The sequence below is a fragment of the Pelobates fuscus genome, chromosome 5 (genome assembly GCF_036172605.1).
Source record: "Pelobates fuscus isolate aPelFus1 chromosome 5, aPelFus1.pri, whole genome shotgun sequence".
In the NCBI taxonomy this organism is placed as follows: domain Eukaryota; kingdom Metazoa; phylum Chordata; class Amphibia; order Anura; family Pelobatidae; genus Pelobates; species Pelobates fuscus.
The window spans coordinates 116,376,706-116,397,284 of NC_086321.1; the positions used below are offsets into that span (position 1 = coordinate 116,376,706).

The 20,579-nt window shown below is 39.8% G+C and overlaps 1 protein-coding gene across 1 annotated transcript in view; it reads right to left on the reverse strand.

Moving 5' to 3' along the window:
• OSBP2 (oxysterol binding protein 2) overlaps window positions 1–20,579 on the reverse strand; it is a 298,677-nt gene that overhangs the window by 21,485 nt on the left and 256,613 nt on the right. The window contains exons 8-9 of the mRNA XM_063454168.1: window positions 3,097–3,342; window positions 1,356–1,476 (exon numbers count right to left, since the gene is read on the reverse strand). Of these exons, the coding sequence (XP_063310238.1) occupies window positions 1,356–1,476; window positions 3,097–3,342 (367 nt within the window). The remainder of the gene's footprint in view (window positions 1–1,355; window positions 1,477–3,096; window positions 3,343–20,579) is intronic.

Here is a 20,579-nt window from a genome sequence, read left to right on the forward strand (position 1 = left end):
TTTGGTTGTGTAAATTCTCGTTTACTGCACTAAACTTTTTATTTTATTTTTTTGTGTGCAGTTTTGGTTTGGTGACCATTGTTAAACCTAAGGCCACAGCACATATTACGTTTTAAAAAGGGTTACATTTAAAACACAAATACTATACGTAATATGTGACTTGTAACTTAAAAAAAAAAAAAAAAAGAGAGATGATGCTAAAAAGAGATAATTACACATTCAAAATAATACAAATAAATGATGCCCATTATTATAAGCAGGGAAAAACTTTCTTTCTCCTTAGACTATCAATCACATATACAGGGTAATTATAACCTTGAATATTCTGATTTTCAACAACAACAACAAAAAAAATAGCAAGGCCTTTTTTAAATAAAAAATATCTACAGGATATGATAAGACAGCCTCCTTGGTCATATAATTCCATACCTATCTTTATTGTTTTTCTGTAAACAATCTTTTCTCTGCTGGAAAATGTTTTAAAAAATAAAAAAATAATGGATATGCGTGCAGACCTCAATGGCATTAGTGTCACAAACTTACCTGTGCCTGGTGCCCGCGCCACTCCCCTCCTCGGGCCATGGGGAAGAACACTCCGCGTAACCGGCTTTACTACAATCCTCAGGCTGCACAGTTCAAATGCTCCACATGGCCGCACAACTTGAATAGAAATTACTCACCTTTGGGCCCGCAAATTGCTCCCTCTGCTGGTTTGCGGGCCAAACTGCAGCCCCTATAAATAAAAAAAATTGCCATGATGTCGACCTTTGGGTCGCAGAGATGATGTGGACCAATGGGAACTCTTTGAGCCTATTTAAGGCTTGTTTTAGCCTCCATTTATTGCCCTATCATGGTTTCTGTATAGATCCTCGCTTTGTGCTCCTAGTGATTCCCTTGTGATTTTCTGTGTTTGACCTCGGCTTCGTATTGACCTCATGATTTCTGGTATCCTGGCCTGGCTTCATATTTGTCTTCGTGATTTTCTGGTATCCTGAACCGGCTTCTTCTCGGCTGAGTATTTCTGTAATCCTGACCTTGATTTATCGTGACCTTGTTTCTTGCTGTGTTAATACGCTAAGCCCGGCCATTCTAAGGCTTGGTAATACGTCTTTCGGATCCACCTTTTGTGGGTTCCCACTTTCCTGCGTGTTGGGGTAAGACTCCCGTGACAATTAGTACAATTTTGTACCGCATTCTTAAATTAGTATTTTGCAAAGTTTAAATAGTACATTTCTCTTGGTGCACAACTAATGGAATGTGCTGCGCAAATCTATAACTATCACTACAAAGATACTCGCACCTAATAATCCTGAATAAGATACAAGTTAATTCTTTCTTAACATGTTTCTCCTTACCCAGTGGCATTATGGAAAGATATTTTCCCCTGAATTTACTGGCAATGGTGATCTCCTGCCACAGATTCCACCCATTCTTGGAGTTGACATGATGAGCAGCCGCTGGTGGGTGGTGACTGACCTGGAAAACAAAAGAAAATAATTTTAAAGCACTGGAGAAGAACTGGATCCATTGTATACTGTTCTTCAGTGAAAGAACAGAGAGAAGCTGACTTGTATATATCTGTATATACAGTCATGGTAAAAAGAAGACCCTCTTAGAATTCTATGGTTTTACAGATCAGGACATAACAATAATCTGTTACTTAGCAGGTCTAAAAATTAGATAAATAAAACCTCAGATGAACAATAACACGTCACGTTACACCAGGTCATGATTTAACAAAATTAAAGCCAAAATCGAGTAGACAAGTGAAAAACAAAGTACACCCTTACTGCTTCCATAGGAATTAAGAGTCTTAGTATCAGACAGATGCTGCTAATCATATGTCCTTAATTAACTGATCATCAACAATTGTGCTCACCTCTATAAAACCCAAAGATTTAGCAGTTTGCTGGTCTGGAGCATTTAGGTGCCAAGGAGAAAAGACATCAGCAATGATCTTCGATAAGCAACTGCTGCTCAGAAACTGAACTGAGTTATTAGTGATGTCATTTTGTTAATTGTTTGCATAAATGGAGAAGCCCTTTGAGACCCCTGTGGTCCACATAAAGAAACATGTGGGTGTGTGCTGTAACTATACTCTGTTAATTTCCATGTTTACCTGAACTATTAGACGTCTGACTCAAGTCTGATTGGCTGTGCTATTAGGCAGCAGAATGCAAATGCAATTAGCAGATATACAAGCTGAAGATCTGTAAAGTGTGATAATCAAACCGATTGACTGCTTTAGGCCTGAATATATGATTTGATTTGCTTAAAATAACTGACATTACCAAAAAGCATATGCTGAATAATATCAGACTGATAACTTGAACTATATACAGATAGTTCTGCATCCTGGATGGAATTGGTCCATCTGTGCTGTGTTTTGCTCTGCCTAGTCCTCTCACTGGGTTATCAGTTTTAGCTCTGGAATTCAGCATCACACTTAAAGACAGAAAGGGCTATTCTTATGAACCCATACAATCTTGTTAACCATAAAGAGTGCTTTGGGTTGCAGCACTGTAACATGGCGATCTAATACAAAAACAAATACAAACATCCAGAAAGAAGCTCTGTATTCAAACTTTCATTACTCTCGGGCAGCAGCAATGACAAAATAAAACAAGTTACCTGTGCACTACCCCAAATCCTCTTGCACATTTAAATAGCGGGAGGTTTTTAGTACTATTTCAATGACAATTAAAGTGCAAGTCTAAGAGGTTTGCTTTGACGTGGCAGGTGAACTAACACTTTAAAGGGACACAGCAGGCACCCACACCACTTCAGCTCATTGAAGTGGTCTGGGTGCAGTGTCCCTTTTGGACCTAGTGTTGCAATGTTAAACATTGCAGCACTAAGTCAGCCTCTAGTGGCTGTCCCCCATACAGTCACGAGAGGGCTTCTGGTATCTGACGCTGGAGGTCCTCCAGCATCAGATTTTTCCCCATAGGAAAGCATTGATTCAATGCTTTCTTATGGAGATGTCTAATACACGCGCAGCATTTGCCGCGCATGAGCACATGCTCATCGTGGGATGTTGGAGAAGGCAGAGCATTGGCGCTGGGATAAGGTAAGTAACTAAAGGGTTTTTTGTACCTGTTCACATATAGACCTGTATCCAAAATCCTCTAGCCGGTCAAGTTCAAATGTTTCCCCTAACAATGGATTGAATGGTTTTGCTGTCCGGTGAACTGTGGTGGAATAGGAAGACACAGAGAAAGCTGCCACAAAACACATCTGTTCGATGGAATTCTCACATTTCGCTGCTTTGTCCAGCAGCTCGTGGTACTCCAGGTCTTCAGTGAGCCTCTGGAGCATGGAGAGCGGCTCATTGAAATTCACCTGCAATAACAAACACACAAAACATCTACAAATGAGTGTTCTGTTTACTGAAATATATCTTTTACAGAAAATGTAAAGTAGCACAGGCATCTTGGAACTGCTTTTCATCATCTACACCAGGGATAGGCAACCTTCGGCACTCCAGATGTTTTGGACTACATTCCCCATAATGCTCTTATAATGCTGACAAAGCATCATGGGAGGTGTAGTCCAAAACATCTGGAGTGCTGAAGGTTGCTTATGCCTGATCTACACCACTGGTGACCATTACTGATTAAATTTGTATGCAGAAAGTACATTTGGTGTCAGCAGATCAGAATCTGAGTACCCCCCACGCATTCCACTTAGCAGGAAAGAGAAAAGTGTTCTTTCAACTCTCTTTCTATTTTCTTTCAATTTAGTATATTTCCCCTTAAAGGAAACATGCGTGTCATTTTTATCTGCATGTTTAATTTGGGAGTATATGCAAACAGTTTGCAAAAGCTGCAGATCTGATATCTGCATTCTCTGCAAGCCCTCCCTTCTTTCCCTGCACAGTCTATCAGTTTGTACCAAAGAATACTCCAATCAGAGACTTCCCATTGAGAAGACTCTGTGCCGGAGCAATGAGCATGGGAGCTCACGTGATCGTGGCTTTCCTATGCTTGAGCTGCAATACAACTGACCAAGAAGTGGAGGCAGGTGCACATTAGGACAGCGTGTCTGTCTCTTCCACTTGCTCTGTGGAGCGAACAGTAAAGAAAGAAAACCTCCATGGCTGTCATTCAAATGCTTCTTCCCCCAACTGTAAAAGTACTGATTTCTTATGAAATTGACCCTTGATGTCAGAACCCTGGCACAACGCATTTCAGCTTTGTGTGTATGGAGTGCTATTACTGATTGTTTGAGAGTTCCACTGCTTTAATATCAGCCTAAAGCAACAAGCAACAATTTTCTCCTAATGAGAACTTACTACAACTTTTTCACATGCTGCCATGTATGGCATTACCCCTTTCTTGAGTACAAACAGCCTACTTTTGGCCACAATCAAACTGTTCGAGTTGTCATTTAATGAAATGTACTGTGCCATATTTGTGAACATAACTAAACAACTGCATTTTAGAAATGTGTATTAGCAGTTAGGAACACTGCAATCAATGGCGGGCATGCTGGCATGCTCAGAGATCAATGTACACGGTGATACAGCTCAAATAAGCTATTTTACTCAAAAATTGTTCGATTCCGCCCTTCAGCAAAAGTCAGCGTGAATAAATCCATTTTTTTTTACAAGAGCTCCTTGGAAGAAGTTTAGGAGTCACAGTGGCAATACTCCTTCATTTAGAACCAGTGGGAGAATATATTAATAGCAATCTATTAAATTCTAATTGGAAAATGTAACATATCTGTCTCTCTGGGAAACTACTTATCTGGATGATATCTCTCTCTCCTTGTCTCAGGTCGCCTTGATCAAATTCCTCTCAGCTCAAAACCATGCCCTTCTAGTGCCAGACAAATGACTTTTTTGAGGAACAAATTTGAAAAGCAATCTAATTCCCATTATTTATTTTTTTTCTGTTTTTTTTCATCCCAGTAAATACTAATGTCGAGCTTGGTTCTCTCTAACCTCAAAGTACACAATTATAAAAGAAACTTCCTTATGCTGATTGAATCAGGTTGTTAGTTCTGATGTTTTGATAAAGGGTTACATTGGAACATATAAAGGAATACTCTGGACACCACAACAACTTCATCTCTATAAAGTTGTTATGGAGTCTGGAGGTCCTAGGCATGGTCTTAACTTAGTTAAAACATTTACATACCTTTCTCACACAGCTTTCTAAATGAGACACAAGTGATAGGCTGAGAGCATCAGGTGATGATATCAAGCTTTAACCGGTGCGCAGTCTAAATCTTTCCCATTGAGACAAGGACTTCGACAAAAGAAGCACAGAGAGGACGGGTGCTTTCTACACAATTTTGAGATGAAACTGTTTTTAAACAATTTAACCCCTTAAGGTGAGACGTCACCCAGGACCACCAGACATCATATAACATCATTGATATTAAGTTGTGATAGTGCTGGCTGTATTCCTTTAACTTCCTTCTTCTTGGTTTTAAATGCATTATAAAGAGAACAAAATAAAAAAAAATAAAAAAATTAAGATACTCACCTTGTACAGTCTCTCTTTTATAGTTTTTTCCAGAACTGAAGACAGACGATCTTCAGATCACAGAAACACAGGAACAAGTGAAGCAATGCATCTAATTAGTGTTGTTTTGTTCTAATGAATGGGAGAATTACTACTGCAAATGTGCATGTATAATGTCAATATCATCTGCAGTAAATCACAGCAGATGAAAGATCTCCCAGTTCTGCAAAACAGAAATTCTACTTGCTTCTAGAAGTCTATTTTTTCTTTATCATGGATGCTGAAATAGAAGAAAGGTGCTGCCGGTGTTTTTTGAAGCATTTCTGAAACTGGTCATCTGGATTGTGCATATCAATGAGTACTCTAACATTGAAAATGAATATATTTACATTTTTTGAGTGCTCCTTAACTCTCACAGTATGGGCCCCTCCCATCACAAATGGATATCATGGGTATCAAAACAACTTTAGCTTAAGCCCACTTCACATCGTCATTTGTGCGTACACGATTGCTAGAGTATGAATTCATAGCCCACAATCGTGTATACACGATTTGCATAACTGCTAATGAAATTCTTATATTGCAAACAAATTTTGGTTGCAAATTATGCCTTTAAAGTTCGTGAGGTTTACAGCACAGCAAAGCCAACACACTATGAACTTCAGAGAGATGAATACAGACTGATGGTGACTGACTGACTATTCTCTTCTCCGGCCAGACTTGCAGCGACTGAAGGGGAGGAGGATCGGGGAAGTCAGAAGTTCAATCTCCCTGCCTGTCTAATGGTATTCAGATGGAGTACAGCAGAGGATGCAATATGATATCAAATCCCCCAAGTTCCATGTTAACACAGCAGGGGAGCAGCCAGCCTCACACAGAGCAAACGGAGGGTGGCTTAAGGAGAGATAGCTGAGGTAGGTACGCTGGTGGGGACTCACAAACTAAAACAAAACAAGCAGCAATGTGTGGGAAAATACAGCCTCCCACATACAATCTACCATCCCCCCCACACATTCATGCTGTCACAGCCCCTCTCCCCACAGACAATCACCCTGTCACATCAACCCTCCCTCCCACAAAGACTCTCTCCCACACACTGTCACATCACCCTCCACACTAACTTCTCACACAGAGTGACTTCCCACACTTACCTTTTACACACAATCACATTGCCAAAGTCACCCTTTTCATACTCACTCTGTCACAACCATCCTGTTACTGTCACCCTCAAATACATAGTCAACGTTAGGCACACACTCCTGCGGTCCCACACACATAGACATTCACGATGTCACATCACCACCTCCCCCACACTCATGCTCTCTCATTCCCTTTCCCCCACACACAGTCACCACATCACACCACCCATCTTTCCTATACACACACAGTCACCCGATCACATCTCCCTTCTCCCTGCACATACCCAGCCACTCTGTTACATCACCCCCCCCCCCACACACACACACACTAAACCCGCACACACAGTCATTTTCCCATCACACACAGTCACATTATCAAAGTCATCCTGTCACAACCACCCTGCTACAGTCACTTTCATAAACACACAGGCACCAGCCTACAGTCAGTAATTCGCCTACTAACAGGATCACCCCTCAAACACAGCACAGCTCCACCCTAAACCCAATGCACACAGCAAGACCACAAGCATCCCCCCATCAAAACACACAACACCTTGCAAGCAGCTCCCTCCACACATAAGTTTCCAGATACAGAGATACAAGTGTTTCCAGATATGCATTGCAAGCATAGCCATGGAAACACACACAGATATACACACAAATGCACAAGGATAATTACTGCCTGACACACACTCAACAAAGCCCGATATACATTGTGATTGTGTGACTATTTGTCAATGTATGTCTCTGTACACCAGTGTGTTTGTGTGTGTATGTACGTGTATCGGAGTATGTATGTGTGTATTGAGTGTATCAATGTTCCAGGACACTCAATACTTGGATTCTGGGGGTGGTTTTTCTGAAACCACTTGGTAGTAAAAGAGTTAATGAAGCAGTTTTAGTGTATAAATCATGCCCCTGCAATTTCACAGCTCAATTCTATGCCATCTAGGGTGTTAAATCACTGTTATTTCTGTTTATGCCGCCCTATCCACACATTCCGTAACTCTAACTCACACAGCCTACATGAAAAAAATTGTTTCCTTTTTTAAATCTGATCTTCACTTACTTTACAAGTCTATATCGTCTGCTCTGTAAATTGAAGTTAATCACACACAAGGCTCCATCTAGAAGGCTATTCACAGAACAGGAGATAAAACATTTTCAATAAAATAAAATGTGCAATAAAGGAAGTTAAAACATTAGAACTCTCTTAACAGGAAGTGTTTAGGAAGGATGTGCAAGTCACATGTAGGGAGGCATGACTAGGGCTGTATAAACGAAGTGATGTAACTCCTAAATGGCAGAGAATTGAGCAGTGAGATTGCAGGTGCATGATCTATACATCATAACTGCTTCATTAAGCAAACATTGTTTTGGTGCCTATAGTATCTTTAAAAAAACAAACAAACAAAAAAAACAACCACCCCACAATATTGGGGTACTGTGACATAATGGTGGGCTTATGATATGGCCACATGGTGGAACTGATTCCTGATTCCTCATATTTGTTTGCAGAAATAGGTGATTTCAAGTAGACTTGCAAAATGTAAAACTTTATTTTTGTGTGTGCGCTGTTCCTTAATCTGTTTTTCATAGAGAAGCATTGAATCCAATGCTTCACTGTGAGAAGCATCCATATATTTGGCAGCAGTTTTCATGGGGAATGGCTCTATTGGCTGTCAGTCAAACACAGCATGTTTCCAGAAAATTTACATTTGTCAGACTGCAGGGACATGATCTATGAACCAAAGCCACTAAATTAAGATGTAGATATTTTTGTTCTTAGAATGTCTTTTTCAGCCATGTAGGTTACAGTAAATGAAAAGAGCACTACAGGTACTCTTTTCTCTTTTGTGGATGGAGATGAACTTTCTCACTATCTTGTAGTAGGCAACAAAGAACTGGATTTTGGAGAAAAAGGGGTAAGGACGAAGTGTGAGGGATTATACAGTGAATGGTGTCCTAACAGAGGCCTTTCATATACATAATGGCACCAGGCAGGGGTGCCCTTTATCCCTGATGCTGTTCACACTGTCATCAGAACTGTTCCTTGAGGCTGTGAGGGGTGACCTTCATATTGAGGTTTACCTGGAAGACCACCTCTCATAAAGTCACTACTTATGCAGACAATCTTTTGTTTTTTGTTAAGTGACTCAGGGCAACCTTACCTCGTCTAGTGGAACTGTTTGACTCATGCCCTTGAACATGTCTAAATGTGAAGTGCTCAATGTTTCAATGCCTATTGCGAAAACAAAATCCTTCACCACCTATTCCTGTTTTGATGGTGCACATCGCACATGAAATATCTGGGGATCATGATAACAAGGGACCCATCTGCCCTGTACTACATGAACTTTACATCCCTCCCCCACAGCATACAGCAAGACCTGAAAAATTAGAGCTACCCGCTTATCTTGTGGCTTGGAAGAATTAGCATGGTAAAGATAAACATACTTCTGAGAATCTGTTACCAGACACTAAACTTTGCCCACCCAATAGCTTTCTTTGCGTTCTTAAGATCATCTATTCTAAAATATGTTTGGAGGGGTGAGAGATCATGACTCAGGCATGAACTACTCTGCTTGCAGAGAAACTGGGGGGGCCTAGCATAACCTAATCTTCGTAAGTATCACCACGCAACAGTTTTGTAGAGAATCCTAGAATGGCATACTTACCAGACACAAAAACAATGGATAGCGTTAGAAAAAGGGAGCATGGGAACCTTCCTCATTAGGTCTGTGTGGAATTTGAAGAGGCAGATAAAAACAAGCATGATCTGCAGTGCACAATTAGAAGATGTGGGATACCATACGAGGGGCTACCCATTTATCACCTACACCAAGCTTGCTGATTCAGATACCCAATAACACACAGCTTGCAAGGTGGCTTGCCGCCTAGAGCCTGGGACATTCTGGGGGGTAGCGAGTTCCAACACTCATGAGAAGCAGGGAAGTAGGGTTTTGACATCGTTCACCAAGTATTTAGCTCTTTTTAACACATAAGCTGCGAATTAAGGATTTAAGTTTTACTTTATATTTCCCTATGACTTCAACCATTGGGAATATCTACGCCCGCATTATTGCTATTTCCGCATGTACTATGCCTCTGTTAGTGGATTCCTCACATTTCGACAACTGATGAGTGAGACATGTAACATGTTGAGACCCTACGTGGTCTAATGCTTTGGCATATGCTTATCATATGCGTGTCACACATACACCGTATTATGTTTACTTCAATAAAAAGCTTTTAAAACTTAAAAAAATAATAATCCGGTTAGTGTTTGTGCTAGTGTCAATTTTATCAGAGAAATCCTTTGAGCAGTTTGATTGCTATGCAGATCGCTAGCGTGAATGAGTGATGGATAATACCAATGTTATAGGATACATCACTTTTGAAGAGAGACAAATGGCAAAACGCCGAGTGATAAACCCATACGGTCTGCATGCTAAATGGTATTTAGTAAGGAAGGAAAGTTTTCATGCTTAAAGCTTGTTCTTTGAAATAAAATAAATCTCAAGTACGATGCATAAATAATATTAGATCTGAATTACAGCCAGGTTTACAGCGCTCACTAACAACTGCAATAAATTTACTAAAATAACTCTGTCTTCAGACATCTTCCACTTCCACACAGCACTTTAAAATTTGCTTACACAATGTGCTGATATTTCTTAAAATGTGATTGCTGATTCAATTAAAAAAGTGAAAGCACACAGGGTTTTTAGAACAGTGAACTAACTTGGAGAAAACAAAATTAATGGTGTAGCCAGCAATGAACACGATTTTACACTTCTGTATAGCTTAGCAAACTATTTCCCCACTTACTGGGGGAATTCTGTCTTGACATCCCTCCCTAGATCTCCATCTGACAGCTGACTGGCTGCATTGGGTTTATGCAATATGATATTGGAATACGTGCATGGATCTTTTACGGACTACCAAGAATGTGTTCCCTTTTTGTTAATTCTTTATTTTTGGAGTGCATGAAAGTATAACAAGAGGGCTCATCATGCCCCAACAGCATTGACAAGTATATAACCAGACATATGTTAACAGTTGGTCAGCATGTGGAAAGATCAGCACAATTTTTATGTAACATAAACAGATTTAACGTTCCTGTCTAATCGATCCATGCATAACATGCTTGTTGGCAGGAACTTCTCTGGAAATGCTGGGTGAAACATTGCGGTCTAATAGAGAGTGAGTGTTTACTACGGAAAAGGTAGTTTGTTAGTGTGAGAGGCCTCTCTACGTATAATACCTATTGAGAAATACTAAAATAAGAAAAATAGTAAAATAATAGAAAATTAAACAGGCTTACATCTAAGCAAGTTAGGTACACAAAATGCTATGATGCTCGGTAAGTTAAGCTAGTGTATCTGCAATATACAAGCATGTTGTGCCATGTTTTTAGACAGCCAGGATATGAGACTAGTCGATTGAGAGGTATTAGTTAAGCTTAATACAGTTCTAACATTACTGTATGTATGCAATAATGACTGTATAGACAGGCTAGTACATGTTGCTGACGAGTAAAGAGGGCAAACAGGTACATACGATTTTGTAGTGTCCCGACAGCATATGCAATTGTTTATGGCTAGAGACATTGACTTCTTAGGGCATAGCAATATGAATACAGTGCACATTTCTGTATTGCATCGTACAATGCTGCAAAGTGGGAAGCTTCTCTAAACATAAAGCAAAGTAACGAAAACGTCGGTGGTATTAAAAATGTATAAGTAAAAATAAACATGCTTAGATAAAGAGAGTTCTCACATGTATGCCCAGGCACAGGCTATGAGAAATTTTGTGGGTCAGTTCCTGTGAGATCAGCCGATGCCCGATCTGGAGGCTGTAGTTACACGCCTGATGGACTCGTTGGGGTTGATGGTCGACCAGGGGTTAATCGGTTGCCCTCTCCCACTCCGGGCTTGTTGCGAAGTCGGTGTCTTGTTGCCACGGACTTGGGGAGCCGTGCTGTTGCTGTGCGCCACAGGGCTCCCTTCCCCACTGTGCGCCGTGATTGCCGTGCTGCTGCTGCTAATCCAGCGGCCGCTGGGATGTGGGTACTTGCCAAGCTTGGGTCTCACGCCCGGTTTCGGTCGTGGTGGTGCGGAGCTTCGTCGTTCCGGGGGTGGGAATCCTCCCTTGCCCCGGGGTTGTAGGAGAGCCGGTGCTTGTGGTCCACGAGCCTGGGAACCTGCGTGGTCCAGGGTCGCCCCATGAGGGGTGGTGCGGTAAGATTTGTGTAGTCGATTACGTGGTCGCTGTGCTGTTTTCCGCCAGTGTGGCCTGCACCTTCGGGTTATACTCTGTGTTGCTCTCAGCCCGGGAGGGCTTGGCTGTAGGACGCTGGGGTGTGGGTTGTGGAGTTGCCCTGGTAAGTGTCCCCAGTCCTCCGCCCGCCTTTGGCTCCGACCTTAGCAGGTGTTTGTCGGCGCAGGATTTCAGGCTGCATGCAAGCCTCCAATTTTGCCCAGAAGCTGTCAAAGATTTTAATTATAGAGTCTCTTGAGCAGTCTTTGGTTACTGCTATGTTAGTTTGGTGCCATCGCTCAACTGACACTCTTGTGTCGGAGTGATCCACCATCTTGTGGGCCTCCAACTCCATTTTGTGTAGGGGGTTCGCTGCGTCTATTGTTTGGTGTGGAGGTCGGAGCACCCTGTCCGGTGGGGACAGAGATCTTCCCCATCGGTCCATAGAGGGGGGGGTGAGTGTGGTCTGTACGCTTGGTGCGGTTGGCATCTGGCGGGAAGGCGGCCGTCCGTCTCCCGTGCCTCCGCTAGGCCTCATATTGCCACTGCGGTCTCCAGTCGAGTTCAGCGGTATGGAAGGTATCGGCAGGTCATTAGGAGCTTCCTTTGTGTGTTGAGCCCAATTGCAGGTAGATTCCAGCAAGTGGATTTGGGATATTCGCAGGTTTTGGGCTCACACTGCAGGAGCTCAGGAAATGTGCGACTGATCTGCTAGCTAGTTCGGCTCCGCCCCCCGTAATTTTTTTTTTTTTTTTAAATAATGCTTTTTGTTACATTGACCTTCTGCTTCCCTACATTTAAAACCACATTTATGCTCATTCTGATTATACTATCCATATGATGATGTGTATTTTTTATTGTTTACTAAGCTGTGCCAAATGCATTACTTCTGTAGGACAAAAACCCCGAGTTACGAAACCTACATGTCCAAGATCACATTGTCATAGTTACATAGATGAAACGAGACATGCGTCCAGGTTCAGCCTTTCTCACATTTGTCTTTGCTGTTGATCCAAAAGTAGGCAAAAAAAAAAAACAGTCTGAAACACTTTCAATTGTGCAACAAACTAGGAAAGAAACTTCCTTCTTGACCCCGGAATGGGAGTCCGATATCTCCTTAGATCAAAAAGCAATTAAAAATGATATCCTTGTATATATTGGGTTATTCAGCATTATGAGACATGATAAACAACTACTCCCTCTGTGCCCAGAAACGCGAAGATATAATCAGCTCAACTACAGCAAACTAAGGTTCCAATCGGATTCTGATATCACTAGCTTTCTGCAGCTTCAAATAGTTGAAGTGTTGATTGAATGCGGCTGCGAGGCTTATTCTCCTGTCCGGGTCGCACCTCCCATGCCTCCACGGTCTGTCAGTCCCTGCATTGGCTTCCAGTTAGATATAGGGCCCAATTCAAAATTCTGGCGCTTGCTTACAAATCCCTACATAATGCTGCTCCAACATACCTATCCTCCCTCATACACAAGTATGTCCCGTCGAGACCCCTGCGCTCAGCCCAAGACCTACGCCAATACTCTGCCCGGATCCCCACCTCTGAAGCTCGCCTTCAAGACTTCTCCAGGGCTGCACCTATTCTGTGGAACTCCCTTCCCTCCTCAATCAGACTTTCACCCAGCCTCCACTCCTTCAAAAAATCTTTGAAAACTCACTTCTTCATTAAAGCGTATCAATTAAACTGTCAGCAGGTTTCTCATCCCCCACCCCATGACTCCTTTCCTGCAACTGTCAAAAATGACCTACCAAGCACTCAATAAACCCTTTTCTAACAAACTTTTTAATTCCCCTACTTTAACTCTTTGTGTCACTATGCCCCACTCCCTCTAGCATGTAAGCTCGAGCAGGGCCCTCAACCCCCTCTGTTCCTGTACGTCCAGTGGTCTGATCTCAATTATGTGTCTGTTAGTCCACCCATTTACATTGCTACGGAATTTGTCGGCGCTATATAAATAATAAAATAATAATAATAATAATAATTACAGTTACAGTTTCCAAAAGCCAGTTAAATTAAATAATCTGTTGGGATTATAGTTTTAAACAGATTTAAATTAGAAAATGTTTGTCACAGCCAATTTGATTATAAAGTCATTCAGTATTTGGTGAAAGGAGAGTTCTCAAAATGGCCACAAGGCAGCATAATGTATCCGTATTGCTTCAAATTTCAGTGACAGAAATGACATGATAATTTTATTTAAAAAAAAGGATGTTGAGATTAACAGTAGTGCAAATACAAACATATTGGTTTTGTGATAATAGCGGATAGTAGATTTATGGATATTTTGCTGTGTTTACGGTCAGTCATTTCTTGTATCCCAATATAGAAAGAAAAATTTACATTTCTCAATAACACAAATGTTAAGGGCAAGGAGGTTAAACAATGCAATCTTGTACGCAGATGGATTTAAGACAAAGATATTGTTAAAAAGATAGCGGATACATATTAACAATTTAAGTGGACATGCCATGGTACAAAGTTTATTTAAATTATTATGTAATGTAATATATACGTAAAGATAATCACATTACAACTATATATTGTATATTTTTCTTTGCTTGTTTTGTATATATTGTGCGAGCCTAACTGCTAGTAAATATACAGAGTTTGTAGTACATCGGTATAAAGATTTGGTCCCTCCTATCTGTCGATCAATTCTCTGTATCTATTCCAAAAACAGTGTAAGGAAAGAGCAAGCTGGTATTCACAGCAACTACAATGCATGCATATTTCTCTAGTGAACATGCTGTGCTCTTCCTAGGGAAATATAAGTAAGGGATGATAGATGTTACTTTGCTCTGATACCAATACCATGGCAATAAAGCCAGACCTTCCAAATATCTTCAACATAATCTGGGGCATCTGTCCTCTTGTTTCACATTTGTTCTCTGGTGCTCTGCATCTGGGTATGCCAACGGAATATGTCCAATAAAAGCAAGTTTACCATTAAAAGCACTTATACTGTTGAAAACTGAAGTCAGGGCATTTAGCCCATGCAAGAGTGCTTCAAAAGCACACTGTTCATGGGTTACTCTGAGTGTAGTCCGTCAGCACTGCTGGATCACAAAGTGTCAGCATTATAGGTGATGGATAGTTGGTAAGTATTTAACTAAAGCAAGATATGATTTAACACTAGACTTTTGGTTATATTAGTCTGAATTTTGGTAGATTAGAAAATCCTCCAAAATCTAAATGGCAATGGACAAAACAAATCTGTTTGTATCGTAATTCAGAATTTCATCCGTCGTACGAAAAAAAATATGAAAACGTGGTGTTGATTTCACTCACAGATCAAGTGAGGAGTGACGAATATTGTACAAAAAACTAAATATTGTGCAAAAATTGTACAAAAAACAAGGGAAAAAAAAGCACGCCAGGGACTAGTATTGAAAAATATAAAGAGTAACTTTTATTTATACGGTCCAATAAAATGTTGACGTTTCAGTTCCAATCAGTGAGCTTTCATCAGAACAACAAATAGACATTAAAAGAAAAAACATGGATTATATGCCCTTACAGTCATTGATGTTAAGGTGTGTGAGTGTGTGTGTATATTTTTTCCTCTATTGGTTACTTCCTTGTACTTTATTTGTGAACCCACCCTCCTCAGGGCAGTCCCCAGGCAAGTGATCACTTGGACAACCAAATAATTGCATGCCTATTGCTAAGGGTTTTAAATAGCTTCAAAGTTTGACGCTGATCATTATGGTGACACAGACAGTGCTACATCGCCAAATAGCATATCTGGGAAACAAGCAAAACGGCATGTAAAAGTTAATGAATTATAGGACATACAATGTGTGGGAAATGTACAATTAAAATTCTATACGTATGTGAAAAATAATAGGAAATTAACATATGCAGCTAAATTCAGTAACAACTGGTGATGTATTACACAAGTAAAAAGGACTAAAACTGCTCCATAGTAAACAATCAAATGGTGTGCAATCTGTGGAGAGGGGCTTCTATTTTGTCCCAGATGGGACATGGGCCCTGCAAATCAGTTGATGAAAATTGTAACTTTGACAACTAAAACGGCGTGCCTGTAATATAAGTCATATTACATAGGGGTACTCTGGGAAGAAGCAGAATACAAATCTGCTCACTTTATAATAGTGGAGCCCACACAGTCTTAGAAATTCAAACTGAAAATGAAACATGTCTGAAAAAAATTAATAATAATAATAATATAACCAGCAGACATAGCAGAGGTTGATAATAATGGTATACAATACGTTAGGGGGTCTACTTTCTACAAATATATACTAGTTGCAAATTTTCAATTATGTTACTGCTACTGACATGTTCTTTATATTTTGTTCTTATACCAAACACATTCTCATTAATGCAAACATGTTTGGTATGGGCCCCTTTTACCTATTTTTTCTTTCTGTTCACCATGACATGTTTGTCATTTATTTCCTGTTTTTATTTTGTTTGTTTTTTATTCCCATTATAAAGCCATGTGGAATATATTGCCTTACATAAATATTAGTATTATCATTATACAATGATACCAATTAGTTTGTGAGAGATACATTTACTTTGGTTTGCCTATATGGCTTCTCCATTATCAGTATTTTGAATGATGGTTCCCACAGGAAGCAGAAAGTCATCATTATTGGCAGATTCAGTTACAAAACACCCTAATAGTCCAAACTATTTATAACCTCCATAAGCATTATCTTACTCATCAATGTCATTATCTGTATTGTTTACCCAGTGACTGGTGTGCTGTGAAATCTAGGAGATGTTGGTAAACAAGACAGAGGCAGACACTTTTGACAGATTTAATCAGATCAAGTTGCTCTAAATTCTCTAGAATTTTCTGCACAAGTTTACATTTTTACATCATTAAGCTGGCTTTAATATCATGCATTGCTATGAGGCATTACATATTTTCAACAATGCAAATAAACAGGTCGGTCAATTATCCTCAAGTTATGAGATAAAGCCAACCGATACTACAATCAAAACAACTTTTCACTCTTTTTTATGGGCTCACTTTTGGACTACTAGGATGTCCTGAGATTCTAGCCTAACATATGATAATAGCAAGTACATTAAAGGAACACTATAGGGTCATTAACACAAACATGTATTCCTGACCTTATAGTGTTAAAAGCACTATTTAGGTCCCCAGACCCACTTTATAACCTTATTTCCAGCACCACACTAGCCCATCGTTGCTGGCTCTGCCCTCAACCACTTCCTTGGCTGGCATCATCAGAACTGATGATCTCAGCCAATCACAGTGGTTTACCATAGAAAAGCATCTGATTGACTGAGATTGTCAATTCTAATCACCTCACCAAGGAGGCAGGGCCGGGGTGAAGCCAAACACTGCCGTGGCCAATCAGCATCTCCTCAGGGATGCATTGAATCAATGCATCTCTATAGGGAAAGTTTAGCTTCTCCAAGCAGAGCGTGGAGACCCTCAACGCCAGTGCTGCACACTGTGCATCACAGACCCAGGAAGCACCTCTTACAGCTCATCCCCCTGAATTTAGTCTATACAAGTTCCCACCACCTAATAGTAATACCTCACACATTGTTATCCGCTGTAACCCCTCTTAATAAGCAAACATCTTGGTTCATCCTGAGGTGCAAACACCTGGTGCAATGTCTTGTGCCGTTTCAAACCAGATAACTAGCATATACAGTTTCAGTGGTTTCCTGCTGCATGGAAACACTCATGCATGTCCTAGGATAAGCCACTTGTTAAAGGTAATATGCACATGGGCAAAACCTCGTCCAAAAAGGTTGTGGTCCATGTTCTTGTAAAGGTGTGTTGCTGCTGCAAAGCTGGATGTATAAATGACTACATATCAAAGAAACATAGAACAACAAAACAAACTAGTCATGCCAGATAGAGGTAAATTATAGATATACATTATATTATTTCAATTTTTTATTTAAAATTATAAAATTTTATTTTAAAAACTCAGAAGGGGTTATGGAGTCCCGAGAAATCTGGCGATCCCAATACAAATGCTCAGAAACTTATCCTAGGCCCTACACATATTCAACAATGCTAACAACTAACAGTAACACATTTTAAGACAACAGACAATGGTAACTGATAAATGACATATGCCGAAGCAAATGTGTGCATAGAATTGCACATTAACTTCCCTGTTGAGCGGCCTGCGAGTCCAACCCAGTCTTACTTACACTATCATTTTCTCTGGAAAAAATATTTCAATTACGTAATTACAGCTAACAAGTACCTAAGCAGTGTTACGCAGCAGCCGAGGCTGGATATATGTACGTCAGGTTTCGTGTCAAGTCTACATATTGAACTGCAATCTATTTATCATGTTGAGAGGCCTGCAAACTTACTCTGTATCTTTCTAAACATTTCCTTCTCTTTGTAAATGTTAAAAAATTGGCATAAATATTCAAAATTATTTGAAATTATAAATGATAAAATTATAGATCGAGGTAAATTATAGAGGTAAAGATAGATAGATAAACCTAATTAACTACTTTAACAATTGCATTTTGGTCTTTTATAGAGGGCAGCTGATTACAGATTAGGTTTTCCCTTATATAATGGGAACAATGATATTTCTCAGAGGATTTCCTGAAATGCGTACATGCCCTTCATTCTGCCTGTCTAATCTGTAAACATGTCTAACATTCTAATCCAGATCCGAATCCCTGGTTCTGCACGAGACTGCAAACAGGGAGCAATAAAGTGAAGCATTCAGGCACATAATAACACATGTAGCTTCTATTAGTTAATGAAGTGTGAACAAGAAACTCATTTACAATGGATCAAGACCCATGATAAAAATATTAAGTAGCTCTGTGGATTTTACCCATTACACTTGACTATGTAAATCTAGCCCCATTTTAGAAACCATTTATAAATAGTACTATCTATGAACAGCATTTTCAAGGTCTGATTTTTTTTCCCCCATATGCTTGCTTGCTTAATAACATTGCAGTTTGTCATTTAAAATCCAAGTGTAAATTCTTCACAATCACAGAATCTTTTCTCACAATGCCATAAAGTCCGTTACATTGGGTTAGGTTAATGACAAATCAGTATTTGGGTTGGAGATGTTTGAGCAGGGATCTCATACTCTGTTCCCCATTAAAATATCCTACAATTTTCAAAATTCTTTAAAAGCTACAGATGGCCAGACATGGCATAGTACTTCAGATTTTACTTATACAGGTAACAAACAAACAAGCAAACAAACAAACAAACAAAAAAAGCATGCAGAAATCATAAACATCTTGCTTTTAACCCCTTAAGGACACATGGCATGTGTGACATGTCATTATTCCCTTTTATTCTAGAAGTTTGGTCCTTAAGGGGTTAAAGATCCAAGTTATACACTAAATAGATTATTTTTTCAGATATTTTATAATATATAATGTTTGCATGGTGTCACGTACGTGGGCTATTGGCCCAGCCGAGACAGTGGGGAGAGTGTGGAAGTGAAAGGGTTAATGACACTAGACCCCTGGTTACCTGTTGCTAGTCCCAGTAACCACTAAATTAACCCCTTGCAATTCCTCCTACACTAACACCCTAGTACACACTTTACTGCCACCACCAAGAATTTATATCGGGGGTGTCTAAGGTACCCCACACACAGCAGAATTATAGTATCACAACCTTACTTTACTGATCAGACATATATAATTCACCATTTTGGTAACGTGTCTACCTGAGCATTACTCAGAAGAGTGAGCTCATAGAGAACAAAGACACAAGCTGATTAAGTAAACATTTAATCTGACCAAAAGGATTCACAGTGCTGTGTACAAAAATACATAAATAAACGACATACAGAAACACAGATAACAAATTGCAAAACAGTCCATAAAATAAAATAGGAGAAAACACAAGAGATCCTTACAAAAATTTACCACTTATATATAATTATTTTGGGAGATTCCGATGTTAAATTTCTCCAAGTAGTTGCTAAAAAGAAAATCTCTCCCTGGATAGTCCAACATCCGTGTTGTATAGCTAACAACTAGATGTTTCTAAGTGGGCAGACCCCTGGGTGGATCAGAGGGATTTGGCCTGGCAGTTTATTGCCCACTCCATATTTTCTTAAGGTATGTTGTAATTTGAGTAACCCAATGTCAGAGCATATGCACCAATACCTATTACGGCATCCTGTGTCCAGCTCTGGTGATGGTTATCTAGAGGTTCTATGGCTTAGGTCTGGTGTTAGATCAAAGCCTACAATAGATTGTTATCCCAACATGCACAAAAACAACTCATAACATATATCAAATGCCAACTCATGCTTTGGCATGACACATGGTGTCCGAGACCAATTTATAATAACAGAACTGAGTCTCTTATTCTAGGGATTATAGTTTAAGTGTTTTGAATATCTCCAATGGCGAACAAAGCACTTACATTACATTTACTAAGAAATAACAGATTTATCTTTTAGTGAGACTTGGACAAGTCATCAGTATGTCAGTTTCACTAAAAGTCTAGTGCTTCAAGGCACTCATATTGTTGTCCAATCATTTTTAGGTGCCAGGAGTAAAGGATACAGTGATCCAAACTATCTACAATAAAATAATCTGGAACAGCAGGGGCTCTGTTTAATTGCATTTGATTTTAGTTTTTAACTTTCATTTTTGGAAATTATAATTTTATTTTAGACAATGATACGTGTACTTTCTGCTGATTGCCTTTTACTTTCAACAGT